General features: G+C 47.1%; 1 protein-coding gene across 4 annotated transcripts in view; it reads right to left on the bottom strand.

The window, feature by feature from the left end:
* LOC147125292 (uncharacterized) overlaps positions 1 to 13,621 on the bottom strand; it is a 534,520-nt gene that overhangs the window by 41,440 nt on the left and 479,459 nt on the right. For all 4 annotated transcript variants that reach the window (XM_086000735.1, XM_086000743.1, XM_086000728.1 and 1 more), the window contains 2 exons: positions 12,879 to 12,986; positions 8,084 to 8,155 (listed from right to left, as the gene is read on the bottom strand). In XM_086000735.1, the coding sequence (XP_085856861.1) occupies positions 8,084 to 8,155; positions 12,879 to 12,986 (180 nt within the window). The remainder of the gene's footprint in view (positions 1 to 8,083; positions 8,156 to 12,878; positions 12,987 to 13,621) is intronic.

The raw sequence follows: 13,621 nt of genomic DNA, 5'->3' as shown, positions 1-13,621 counted from the left end.
GCCTCAATCCTGCCCTGGGCTTCCTCCCCCCACCCCCACCCCCCCGAACACATGGCCCTCTCAAAACCCTGTCCCCGTGACTTACCTGAGCGCCGGCGACTGTTCAGTCGGTCCTGGCCGGCAACCTCCTGTCCCCCAAAACCACGCTCCTGCCCGCCTGTTAGGAGGAGTGCGCCGGCCCACAGGGGAACCAAAATAAAATGACATTTTACTCAGCTGTACAGGCCTCCTCTGGCCCTGCTCCTGTCTGCCGCCAGGTTAGCCGAGCCCGACCAGCATATTTGAGGCAAGACCCCTGACATGAATCAGTCATTCATGAAAGAAAGACTTATGAAATAATACTGAGCGGCCTACGGGTGGCACTGTCCAGGGAGAGTATAAATACTCGGGCCCGGGCCCAGCTTGCGCAGGACATTCTTAACAGGAACTAGTGAAGGACACAACTAGACCTCTGTTGTGCATGTACCTTTAAGAGAATAACTGGTCTCAGACTGCAGTACCGGCAGTGACCACCCCTGTATAAAAGGCGCTAGAGAGCCTCTGTTTGTTAGTTTTCACTATTGACTTCCACCAGTAAAGACTTGTTTGTTTTCACTCCTGCTGGTCCGTGTCTCAATCATTCATGGACTTAACACTGGCGACGAGTAAGAAACGAACTTACCTGCAACTCGGCAGCACCTCGGACGACGTTGTTGAAGGTCGGAGCCAGAAGAAAGAGAAAAAAAAAATAGAGTCCAAAGAAACTCGGGAAACGGGCGTCGACCGTCAATCATCGGTTTGAAAACTTGCAGGAGAGACTGTCCAGAGCCAGGCTGGGTTCCTCGGTCTGTGGTTTCCCAACTAATCGGGCTGGTGGCAGGTAGTGCTCTGATCCTTCCTGGGCTGCGGCGGGCTGAAGCTCGATCGGGTGGCTTTTCAACGGGGCCGGGCAGCGAGTCGGGAAGCAAAGAGAGAGAGGGTGGAGCACACAGGGCGCGGCCGGTGCTTCGAAGCCGGGCAGCGTTCGGACCTAAGAAGAGGGAGGGAAGTGTCCCAGAGGGTCCGCTCCACGACGGGGAAATAATAAAAGGAAAAGAATCAATATTTAACGCGCAAGAAACCGTGGAAAGCAGCGCTAACAACAGCGGGGAAGAAGGCAAAGTGCGGGAGGTGCCATTTTGTTCAATCAGGGAAGAAGGCAAAGCGCGGGAGGCGCCATTTTAGATTTGCAAGGTGCCGAAGACTGGCTGTATCACTGCTTTTGATAATACATTAGAGGACTGGACCACGTATGTGGAAAGAGTCGAGGTATATCTCGAGGCAAACGAAATAGCGGAGGGGAAAAAGGCATCGATATTGCTAAACTTAATGGGCGCTAGAACGTACGGCCTATTGCGGGACCTGATTACTCCAGCCAAACTGAAGGCGAAGAGTTTTAACGAAATTGTTGCTGTCCTACAGAAACACTTAAACCCTGCACCGCTGTTGACAGCAGAAAGATTTAAATTCCACAGGAGAACTCAGCACAAAGATGAGAGCAATGCTGAGTATCTTACGGAACTACGCAAGCTATCAAAGCACTGCCAGTTCGGAGCAGGACTGGCAGATACCCTACGGGACAAATTTGTCTGTGGACTCCTGAGTGAAGGAACACAGAAGAAGTTACTCTCAGAAAAAGAGCTGACGCTAGATAAGGCTTTCAACGTGGCAGTATCGTATGAAGCAGCAGCCAGGGGAGCTGCAGAAATTCAACAAAAACCACAGGAATACGGCACCCACGAAATGACACGGGGATTTGCAAAATGTTATCGCTGCGGCAGAACTAACCATGACCAGAAGGACTGCTGGTCCAAAGACAAAATATGCAGACAATGCGGGAAGATTGGACACATTGCACGAGTTTGCAGGTCTGGGAAGAAGACCAGCGACAACAAAAAGGCTACTAAGGAACCGTACAAGAAAGTACAAAAGATGACGGACAGTAGTTCCGAAGACCAGATGAGCGATAGTGAATCCGGAAACAGGAGACTAAGCTGTCTCAAACTTCACAATGTAATCGCAAAAGAGGATCACCGAACCATTTGGGTCACCCTCACGATAGCAGGGTCCCAAGTTAAAATGGAATTGGATACATGATACCGTCATGAATTGACGAGACTACGAGCAGCTATTTTCACACATACCCTTGAGAGAGACATCCATCGTCTTGACGACGTATACGGGGCAAAAAGCATACCCCAGAGGAAAAATAAGGGTGCCTGTCGAATACAATGGCAAGAAAATACGGAAATTGTATCTCTACATACTGCCAAATGGTGGACCACCGTTATTGGGACGGGAATGGATCAGGAAGATAAACTTAGATTGGCATTCCATTCATGCAATGACGGTGGATGGTAAAAAAGATGAAGACGTCACTCCTGGACGATTGTCAACAATCTTAGCTAACGCCAAAGAGGTATTTCAACAAGAACTGGGCACGCTTAAAGGCGTAACCGCCTCGATAAAAATAGAAGAGAATGCAGTTCCCAAGTTTTTCAAAGCAAGACCGGTACCATATGCAATTCACCCAGCCGTCGAGGCAGAGCTGGAGAATCTGGAGAAGGCGGGCGTGTTGTCTAAGGTCGACTGGAGCGAGTTGGCGACACCCATCGTTCCTGTCATGAAGAAAACGTTAAGCAATAAGTCCGGAGAGCCAAAGAAGATTCGCATCTGTGGGGATTTCAAGGTGACGGTGAACCCTGTCCTTCACACAGTACAATATCCTCTTCCAAGGATAGAAGACATCTTCGCCTCACTGTCTGGAGGGAAGCGTTTTACAAAAATTGACCTAGCACAAGCATATTTGCAGATGGAGGTTGAAGAGTCCTCTAGGAAGTATCTCACGATAAACACTCACAAAGGTCTTTACCAGTATCATCGATTGGTATTCGGAGTAGCATCGGCTCTGGCGATATGGCAAAGAGCGATGGAACAAGTCCTGCAAGGGATTCCGGGGACTCAGTGTTACTTGGACGACATCCTTGTAACAGGTGAACATGACAGTGATCACCTTAACAACCTAGAACTGGTGCTCACTAGACTACGGGAACATGGGCTGCGAGCCAACCGCCCCAAGTGCGAATTTTTTAAGAAACAGATATCGTATTGTGGCCACGTGATTGATGAAGAGGGGTTACATAAGTCCCCTGACAAAATTGAAGCGGTTGTTAAGGCCCCAGCGCCTGAAAATGTGTCGCAACTGAGGTCATTCCTCGGGTTGGTGAATTACTATCATAAGTTTTTGCCGAATTTGTCGACAATTCTGCACCCACTGAACGCCCTGCTACGAACGGGGGTAGCATGGAAATGGAACGATGATTGTAAGCGTGCTTTTCAGAAGAGTAAGGACTTAATCACTTCAAGGGAAGTATTGGCTCACTACAACCCAGCACTGCCAATCAGGCTGGCGTGTGATGCGTCTCCCTACGGCATTGGGGCGGTACTGTCACATAAATTCCTTGATGGTTTAGAGAGGCCGATAGCTTTTGCGTCATGCTCGTTAACTTCTGCCGAGCGTAACTACGCCCAGATTGACAGAGAGGCCCTCAGCCTAGTGTGGGGGGTGAAGAAGTTCAATCACTATCTGCACGGTCAAAAATTTACTCTACTAACCGATCATCAACCTCTTGTCTCCATTTTCAACCCTCAGAAGGGTGTACCGATAATGACGGCACAACGGCTGCAGAGATGGTCCCTTTTCCTAGGGGCACACCAATATGACATCGAGTACAAAGGAACTAAACAGCATGGAAATGCTGATGGATTGTCACGCCTACCGTTGCCGACGGTGGAAGAAGAAGACCTTGCAGTGGATCCAATGGAGTTATTCCACTCGACCATAGTCGAATGTCTCCCTGTGACGAATGCAAACATAGAAAAGGAAACACGGAATGACCCGACACTATCACGGGTCTATGATTTAACGGTGAAGGGATGGCCAGCACATGGCGAACCACTGCTGCCAGCATTCTCGCCGAGAAGAGAACAGCTGTCAGTGTGCAGAGAAACCTTGATGTGTGGATCCAGAGTAGTAATTCCACCTAAGTTGACGGATAGAGTTCTCAATGAGCTTCATGAGGGTCATCTGGGTGGGGTAAAAATGAAGAACTTAGCCAGAGCGTTTGTGTGGTGGCCGGGAATCGATAGAGAAATCGAAGAGATGACCAAGAGCTGTGCAGGATGCCAGAAGGTCCAAAACGCCCCACCACAAGCTCCTCTGCATCCATGGGAGTGGCCCTCATCTCCATGGCAACGGGTGCACATTGATTTTGCTGGTCCCTTCATGGACTCGATGTTTTTAATCGCGGTGGATGCACATTCAAAGTGGCCAGAGGTAATAAAAATGTCCTCAACCACCACGGAAAAAACTATCACAGTTTTGCGAACCATATTCGCCAGGAATGGGCTGCCTGAACAGATTTGCTCTGACAATGGACCACAGTTTGTGTCTGAAGAGTTCCGGAGGTTCTTAAAGAACAATGGCGTTAAGCATTACACATCTGCCCCATATCATCCAGCCACTAATGGATTGGCCGAGAGGTTTGTCCAAACATTCAAGAAGGCTATCAAGGCAATGTGTAATGAAGATATACCCCTACAACACAAGGTGGACAACTTCTTGTTTGCCTACCGGAATGCGACACATGCGGTTACCAACCAAACTCCAGCCATGATGTTCTTCAATCGAAGACTACGATGCCGCTTGGATTTGGTTAAGCCAAACGTCCGAAGAGATGTGGAGAACAGGCAGTTTCAGAATATGAATGAAAGGCCGACCAGGAGTTTTAGGATAGGTCAACCAGTTTTGGCCCGGGACTACCGCACTGAGAAATGGCAGCCAGGAACGATTTGTACACGACAAGGACCTCTCATGTATACCGTGGACGTTGGGGAGAGCATTGTAAGACGCCATGCTGACCAGATTCTAGAGTCACTGGAAAACGTCAACTCCACACCACGATCTGATACACCTGGTAATGAAATTGACGTTCCAATTGCAGCTACCGCAGAACCGGTAATATTGGAAGCAGATGAACCAAACAAAGACATTGATCCCGACGCAACATTGCCAGAAGAACCTGATACCCCAAAGAGGCGTTATCCAGACAGAATCAGGAAGCCTCCTCAAAGACTGAACTTATAATTGCTTAAACTTAACCAATGTATCTAGCAACAGTAATTGTGATTGTAATTCGTTATCATTTAGTTGTTAAATTAATGTTGGGCCAGAAATTGGTGAACGGGGCTTGCAGCCCCGTTTCTGCACTTACCCCGCGCTACTGCCGATCAGCTCCAGGGACGCCTGGAATTGGTGTTTCCAGAAGAAGAATCCCGGGCAGCGTATGACGTCACGCCGCCCAGGAGTGCAGCCAGCGCGAAGCCAGGAGCGTGCAGTGCAAGTGAGACACGCCCCGTGAGGTCTCAGTTTCACTGGACACGCCCCCAATGTTTCTGTCAAACTGCTAAGCATTTTTACATGCAAAGCAGCAGTTTAAATAGGTTTTTGGAAGTTTTTTGAAGATTTTGGTAACTTTTATAAACTTTTTAAAATGTTTACATTATTTTGAGTAATCTGAAGTAGTTTTAAACAGAATTAAAGCAATTTAAAGACTTTTAAAAGCCCTAAAAGATTTTTTTTAATTCCATTTATTTATTTAGCAATGTCGTCGTCATACGTGTCTTCACACTGTTCCCTTTGGGGAACTGTATGAAGTGGTGGAAGGATTTATGGCCATGATTAACGCTCATTCCGTGACCGTAACCATCTTTGAACCAGGCATTAGGGCGGTTAGTCCTATGGCGGGAGGGTTTTACGGGCTCCCACAAGCTATACAAGGAGGGGGGGCCACCCACACCCACGGACGCAAATATCCCACTGGATGTCAACCCAGAATTTAGAGCCGGAGCTCCGACTCCACTTGCCGGGACTGTCTGGAGCGGGGTTCGAAACCCTACCCTGATCTGGCCCAGCGGCGGGGATCCTACCGCTATGACAAAGGCCCAATCCGATTAGCAACGTGAAATGGCAGCATAGGGCTCCAGTCACGGGGAGGGAAAAGGCACAGGAAACATATGGGTGTCACCTTTTGTGCGGAGTGGGCCTTTTGCGTAGCAGTAAGCATCCCCGCCGCTGGGCCAGAAGGAGTAGGGTTTTGAACCCCACTCCAGACAGTCCTGGCAAGTGGAGTCGGAGTTCCAACTTTAAATTCTGGGTGGACATCCAGCGGGATACTTGCGTCCGTGGGTGTTGGTGGCCCCCCCGCCCCCCCTCAGATGGGTTGTGGGAGCCCGTAAAACCCTCCCGCCATAGGACTAACCACCCTAATGGCTGGTTCAAAGATGGTTACGGTCACGGAATAAGCGTTAATCACGGCCATAAATCCTTCCACCACTTCATACAGTTCCCCAAAGGGAACAGTGTGAGGATACGTACGATGATGACCTCTTGCGCAATGCACCTCCTTGGACCCTCAGTCGCAGATGCGAGGGGGCAAGTCGTGCAATTGTTAAATTTTTCATTTTATTGACATGTAAAATGTTGGCCCAGTAATTCCCTTCCAACTGCGCGAGTACGGTCGGGGTACTTACGCATCTGGCCGGATGAAATGCCGGTTTTCAGCATGCACAGTGCTTTTGGGGAAAACCGGCATTTCCTGTCCTCTGAACGAAGGGGTTCAGAGGCAGAACGCGTGCGACTGCACAGGCAGCGCGTGCGCAGTATAATTCGCCGCTTTCATTACTGCTTTCAGTGAGGTCAAGTCATTACAACTTACACATGAAAAAAGCATGGGTACAGTTGCTCCAGAGGCTGCGGAGGAAGATATTTCTTATCGTGGAGCTTCTGAAAGTATGTATGTCTGTATATATTCCTTTGCGTGTTATGTATATATTCCTTTACTTATGTGTATGAATGTATTATTTAATTATGACTGTCAGAGAAAGTAACTTATTGGAAAATCATAATTAAAAACATACATTCATACACATTAGTAAAGGAATATAAAACATACATACATATACGTAAAGGAATATATGTGGACATACATACATAACTCATTCTCACATTCCATTCACACAGCCACAATTGCTCCTTCTACCTACCGTTCTGAAAAACCTTTTAAAAAAAAAAAAATTTTAACTTTAAAACTTACTTAAAATTTCTTAAAATAACTTCCCTCCCTTTCCCAAACAAAAATATTGCATTTCAGAAGCTCCATGATAAAATGTTTCTTCCTCCGCAGCCAATGAACCACTTTACACTTGCTTTTTTCAAGTGTAACTTCTGAGGACTTACCCTCACGGATTTCATGAATGAAATCTACGAAGTTCACTGCGCAAGTGCTGCCTGTGCAGTCGCACGCGCTCGAGGTCTGGAAATGCCGGCGTTCCCCGCATGCGCTGTTCATGCTGAACGCCGGCATTTCCAACGGCCAGATGCGTGAGTACCCCGAGCGCACTCACGCCTTTGGCCGCGAATTTCTGGCCCGTTATGTACTGTTTATCTAAAAGGGGAGGAATTGTTGTGTATGTACCTTTAAGAGAATAACTGGTCTCAGACTGCAGTACCGGCAGTGACCACCCCTGTATTAAAGGCGCTAGAGAGCCTCTGTTTGTTAGTTTTCACTATTGACTTCCACCAGTAAAGACTTGTTTGTTTTCACTCCTGCTGGTCCGTGTCTCAATCATTCACGGACTTAACAACCTCCATGTTGTAAAACAGTTGATTAAAGCTTTGTTTAACGCTTAGACCAAGTGCCTAGTAGTTTTCTTACGTCAACCCCGTTGCCTTCCGGCGGGTGTCTTACTCGCCTGCACAAAAGAGCAGGTAAAACTTCCAACCAGCAGAAAAACAGTCGGACCGCAGCAAGTTGGCCGTCGCGGCCATTTTAACTGCCCGCCCGGTTTCCGCCGGGCCAGCAGGGGCAAAAACCGACCCGACAAGCGTTACATCATAACCACAGGTATTTCTCAAAGGAGTGACTGATCCTGGTGAAGGGATCCTGTAACAGTGTAATGCCTCAATTCCAAACAGAATTTAATGAAGCTCTTATTGATTAAGTACCTGGTGTTCCTTGTGGCCCTTTTGGTCCAGGCAAACCATTCAAACCATCCAGCCCTGGAGAGCCTGGGAGTCCTGGCGGAACATAAATGACCATTAATTGGCACAAACAGCTAACTGAACAATGGAACCAAGAACAAACATTCAGGGTCTTACATGGAATAGTGGACATTTGGCAGCGGTGCCAGTGGTGAGTCAGATTAAAGGAGAACGACAACAAGGGGACATAGGAGGAAACTCGGAAGGGGGCAGATGAATGGACTGATCGGATACACTTCTTGCAATCTAGTATACTGTATTCGCTGCTCACGATGTGGTCTCCTCTACATTGGGGAGACCGAACGCAGATTGGGTGACTGCTTTGCGGAACACCTCCGTTCAGTCCGTAAGGGTGACCCCGAGCTTCCGGTCGCCTGTCATTTTAATTCACTGCCCCATTCCCACTCAGACCTCACCGTACTCGGGCTCTTGCATTGTTCCATGGAAACCCAGCGTAAGCTCGAGAAACAGCACCTCATCTTCCGATTAGGCACTTTACAGCCTTTTGGACTCAATATCGAGTTCAACAATTTCAGATCATAACCTCGGCCCCTATTACATTTTTACATATTTTTTTTATCCACACCTGTTTTGGCCCCTCCCCCTTTTTTTCTCTCCCACATGGCAGCTGTCTCTCATTCTGCCAGCGCATTTCACACCTAATCTAGAGCCGTCTTTTGTCTCTCCACAAGTCCTATCACCAGCTCGTCTGGTTTTGAATACCTCTTAATGTCTCTTCACTTCTCTTTTGTTCTTTCATCCCCATTTCCCAGCCCCCAAACTGGCCTTTTAATCTGTTTCATTTCCTGTGCTTTTACAGTCTTGATGAAGGGTTTCAACCTGAAACGTTGACTCTATTTCTCTCTCCACGGATGTTGCCTGGCCTGCTGAGATTTTCCAGCATTTTCTGTTGTTATTTCAGATACACTATTTCATGTAGAGATCCAAATGTTTGGAATGGACTGCCCAGAGAGGCGACTGAGGTCGAATATCATTATTTTAACATAGAAACATAGAAGATAGGAGCAGGAGTAGGCCATTCAGCCCCTTGAGCCTGCTCCGCCATTCAATGAGATCATGGCTGATCATCCAAATTCAGCACCCTGTCCCTGTCCATATGTAAGAAAAGACATACTTGTTCTCGAGTCAGTACAAAGAAGGTTCACTCGGTTAATTCCGGGGATGAGGGGGTGGTCATATGAGGAGAGGTTGAGTAGATTGGGACTCTAATCATTGGAGTTCAGAAGAATGAGAGGCGATCTTATTGAAACATATAAGATTGTGAAGGCGCTTGATCGGGTGGATGCGGTGAGGATGTTCCCAATGATGGGTGAAACTAGAACTAGGGGGCATAATCTTAGAATAAGGGGCTGCTCTTTCAAAACTGAGATGAGGAGAAACTTCTTCACTCAGAGGGTGGTAGGTTTATGGAATTTGCTGCCCCAGAAAGCTGTGGAAGCTACATCATTAAATAAATTTAAAACAGAAATAGATGGTTTCCTAGAAGTAAAGGGAATTAAGGGTTACGGGGAGCGGGCAGGAAATTGGACATGAGTCTAGGTTCGGAATGGTCATGGCCCTGTGGGTAGTGGAGCGGGCCCAGGAGCCGTGTAGCCTGGTTCTGCTCCTACTTCTTGTGTTCTAATTCTGTGTTAGATTTCAGGAGATGGTTTTATTCCTGTTCCTGGCTGGGGTGGAGATTGCCTTTACAGAAGGTAAGTACTGTAGAAAATATAGGGACAGAGTGATCTCCTGGACGAGTTTCGATCGCCTAGATGGGTCGGAGAGGAATTTCCCAGATTTTTTCTCCCAAATTGGCCATTGGGTTTTATATCTGGTTTTTCGCCTCTCCCGGTAGATCACATGGGTTCGGGTGGGATGGATAGTGATAGAAGATCTGAGGTTAGGATCAGATCAGCCATGATCTTATTGAATGGTGGAGCAGGCTCGAGGGGCCGATTGGCCTACTCCTGCTCCTATTTCTTATGTTCTTATGTTTATGTTCCCCATATCCCTTGATCCCTTTAGCCTTAAGAAATATATCCAACTCCTTCTTGAATATGTTTAATGAATTGGCCTCTACTGCCTTCTGTGGTAGAGAATTCCACAGGTTCACCACTCTCTGGGTGAATAAATTCCTCCTCATCTCTGTCCTAAATGGCTTACCCCTTATCCTTAGACTGTGCCCCCTGGTTCTGGACTCCCCGACCATCGGGAACATCCTTCCTGCATCTAGTCTGTCCAGTCCTGTCAGAATTTTATAAGTTTCAATGAGATCCCCTCTCATTCTTCTAAACTCCAGTGAGTATAAGCCCAATCGACCCAATCTCTCCTCATACGTCATTCCTGTCATCCCAGGTATCAGCCTGGTGAATCTTCGCTGCACTCCCTCCATGGCAAGAACATCCTTCCTCAGATAAGGCGACCAAAACTGCACACTATACTCAAGATGTGGTCTCACCAAGGCCCTGTACAACTGCAGCAAGACATCCTTGTTCCTGTACTCAAACCCTCTCGCTACGAAGGCCAACATACCATTTGCCTTCTTAACCGCCTGCTGCACCTGCATGCTTACCTTCAGCGACTGGTGCACAAGGACACCCAGGTCTCGTTGCACTTCCCCTTTTCCCAATCTATTGCCATTCAGATAATAATCTGCCTTCCTGTTTTTGTCACCAAAGTGGATAACCTCGCATTTATCCGCGTTATATCGCATCTGCCATGCATCTGCCCAATCACCCAACCTGTCCAGATCATCCTGGAGTTTCTCGGCATCATCCTCACAGCACACACGCCCACCCAGCTTTGTGTCGTCTGCAAACTTGGAGATATTACATCTAGTTCCCTCGTCTAGATCATTAATATATATTGTGAATAGCTGGGGTCCAAGGACTGATCCCTGCGGTACCCCACTAGTTACTGCCTGCCACTCGGAAAAAGACCTGTTTATTCCAACTCTTTGCTTTCTGTCTGCCAACCACTTCTCTATCCAAGACAATACCTTGCCCCCAATCACATGTGCCTTAACTTTACACGCTAATCTCTTATGCGGGACCTTATCGAAAGCCTTTTGAAAGTCCAAATACACCACATCCACTGGTTCTCCCTTATCTATTTTACCAGTTACATCCTCAAAAAATTCCATTAGACTAGTCAAGCATGATTTACCTTTTGTAAATCCATGTTGACTTTGTCCAATCCTGTCACTGTTTTCCAAGTGCGCTGCTATTACATCTTTTATAATCTTTTAAGAGGAAGTTGGACAGGTATCTGATGGAAAGTCAATTGAGTGACATAGGTGTGTATATTGTTTTTGAGCTCTGTGGGAGGCCAAATGGATCAAAATGGTCTTTTGCTGTCCTGTTCAATGCCGTGCTGACAGTTTCAAGTGCTTTATATCCTTCACTTAAACATCAAAATTAAAATCTGCTCGAAATAAATCCCTGGTTAAGTACCAGTTGCATATTACTGTTTCAATAACGTGTGTATCTATGTGTTTATTCTATTATCTTCCTTCTCTAAGGGTCATTGCAACTCAAAAAGATGTTCGTTCACCTGCATTATCTTCTCTTTGGAAAAAAGTAGGGAGGAAGAGCCGGGTTTATTTCTTTAAAATAAACAGCTAATCTCCCATCGCATTGCAAACGGTGAGCTGGAGGCTGTGCTGTTGTTGAACAATTGGGGCGTTATCAAGAACATGTGATGGAATGGGTGTTACAGGCACATGTGTGACACTTACAGGGAATGTGTGCTACACACAAGATATTAATAGGAGCGATTTTTCTCTTCTTAGACTGGGGAATGCTTAGTTCCCAGGTGCAACAAAGAGGGAATAAACAAAGGGGACTTGTGGCGTCAGTTCTCTCTCCCCGGCTCCCACTATGCTGCTCTGGGATTTCTTGGACTTCCCTCATGCAATGTAACCGGGCCTGAGCTTGCAGTAGGCACAGACCCAACATTAGAATGGTAAGGAGGCAGGAGGGTGCATTCCCAGGCTCCTGATTCAGTTTCCTTGTTGTTGGCCCATTGTTCACCCCAGCAGAGGAACATCTGAAGTAACCTAGTGTTGGAGCTCGCGCTGGGACTCCTGCAGACCAGAGAGTTTGTGGAGATGCCATGGGGCAATCTGACGATGGATTGTGAGAAATTGGTTGCTTCTCAATTTTTTGACCTCTCCTCCCCGCCCCCAGGACCATTCAGTAGCAGCCAGAGGTTTGTAGCTACGCTTATTTCCACCGCCACCCCCCGATCCCTACCTTAAGGCACTGCTGGGGGAAGACCTACACCAGTAGTATGACGGGCCTGCAAATGGTCACGACAGGGAAATCTCCGCTTACAGGAATAGCTCACCTCAGGTATGCTACGCCTGTCAGGCACCCAGCAGGGGGCTAAAGAGTTATCCTAACAGATTAGAGATAGCTAGATGGAGGGAATTAGTAAATGGTTGCAAGCATTACTATAGGCTGAAGAATCCACAAACTAAACTCAAGCTTAGAGCCATCGACTCTTCAAACAGACTGCAGCGCAGTGTGTATAGATTCACACTCCAAAGGGAACTGGCTTGATTACCAATTCAGCAAGGAGCATAGCAATATGATTTTGGTGTAAGAAAGAAAAACTGTACAATTGTCAATCTGGGCCCTGAAACAGCATCTGGGTGATAGGCCAAGGTAGATGGGATGAATTGCCTTTTCACACTCCTACAATTCTTCTGCTCTACCCATATCTAAGCATAGCACTGGATAGCTATTGTAGGCACCTTTTTGTCCTGGTGGAGTATATTGAGTTGAACGTCCTGGAAGACCGGGAGGTCCTCGAGATCCCTGGTAACCTGGGCTCCCAGGAGTACCTTGCAGCCCACGACCACCTAAGCACAAAAGAAAGGAGAAAAAAATGGACTGATAAAAACGATCGTGAAATAATCTTTCAAAACATTCTTGTGATGAAGCAGAGAGAAACATTGCGCCTCAGGAAGCCTCCTGACCACACTGATCGGCTTCCGCTCATTGAAGCAGCCGTATTGTAGTGACCATCTGCACATTTTAAAATGCATACGGCGTCCATGATATGCGAGCAGTAGGTTGCGAGCTGAATTCCTGTCAGACCTCAGCTGTGCTGCGCAAAGCAGGCATCTCCTCTCCGGAAATGGGAACGGTCGGGGGAGGAGAGAAGAGGTAAGGGCAAATCGGATGGGGAGACCTCCAGCAAGTGCGCTCGCACGCCTCCAGGCAGCCAAGCAACATTAGTGTTCACTCTCCGCATCAGGCACTGTATGTTACTTATTGCCCGTCAGTTGTCTGATACCTGATTAGATGTCTGGAATAGGTGAAGCCATTTAAATGGTTTTTGTGTAAGAAAGTTTTCTTTTGAAGAGTAATCCCACTAACAGAACAATCTCACTGAGTGGCTTTTGATGTACTTCATTTTTTTAAAATATCATAATCATTCACATTCTTTATCAAAAAATAAATCAAGAATGTTCTATAGCAGTTGGAGAAAGGT

The sequence above is a fragment of the Somniosus microcephalus genome, chromosome 1 (genome assembly GCF_052327205.1).
Source record: "Somniosus microcephalus isolate GS21.2 chromosome 1, FLI_Smic_1.0, whole genome shotgun sequence".
NCBI lineage: Eukaryota > Metazoa > Chordata > Chondrichthyes > Squaliformes > Somniosidae > Somniosus > Somniosus microcephalus.
This window is presented reverse-complemented; position numbering and strand designations above follow the sequence as displayed.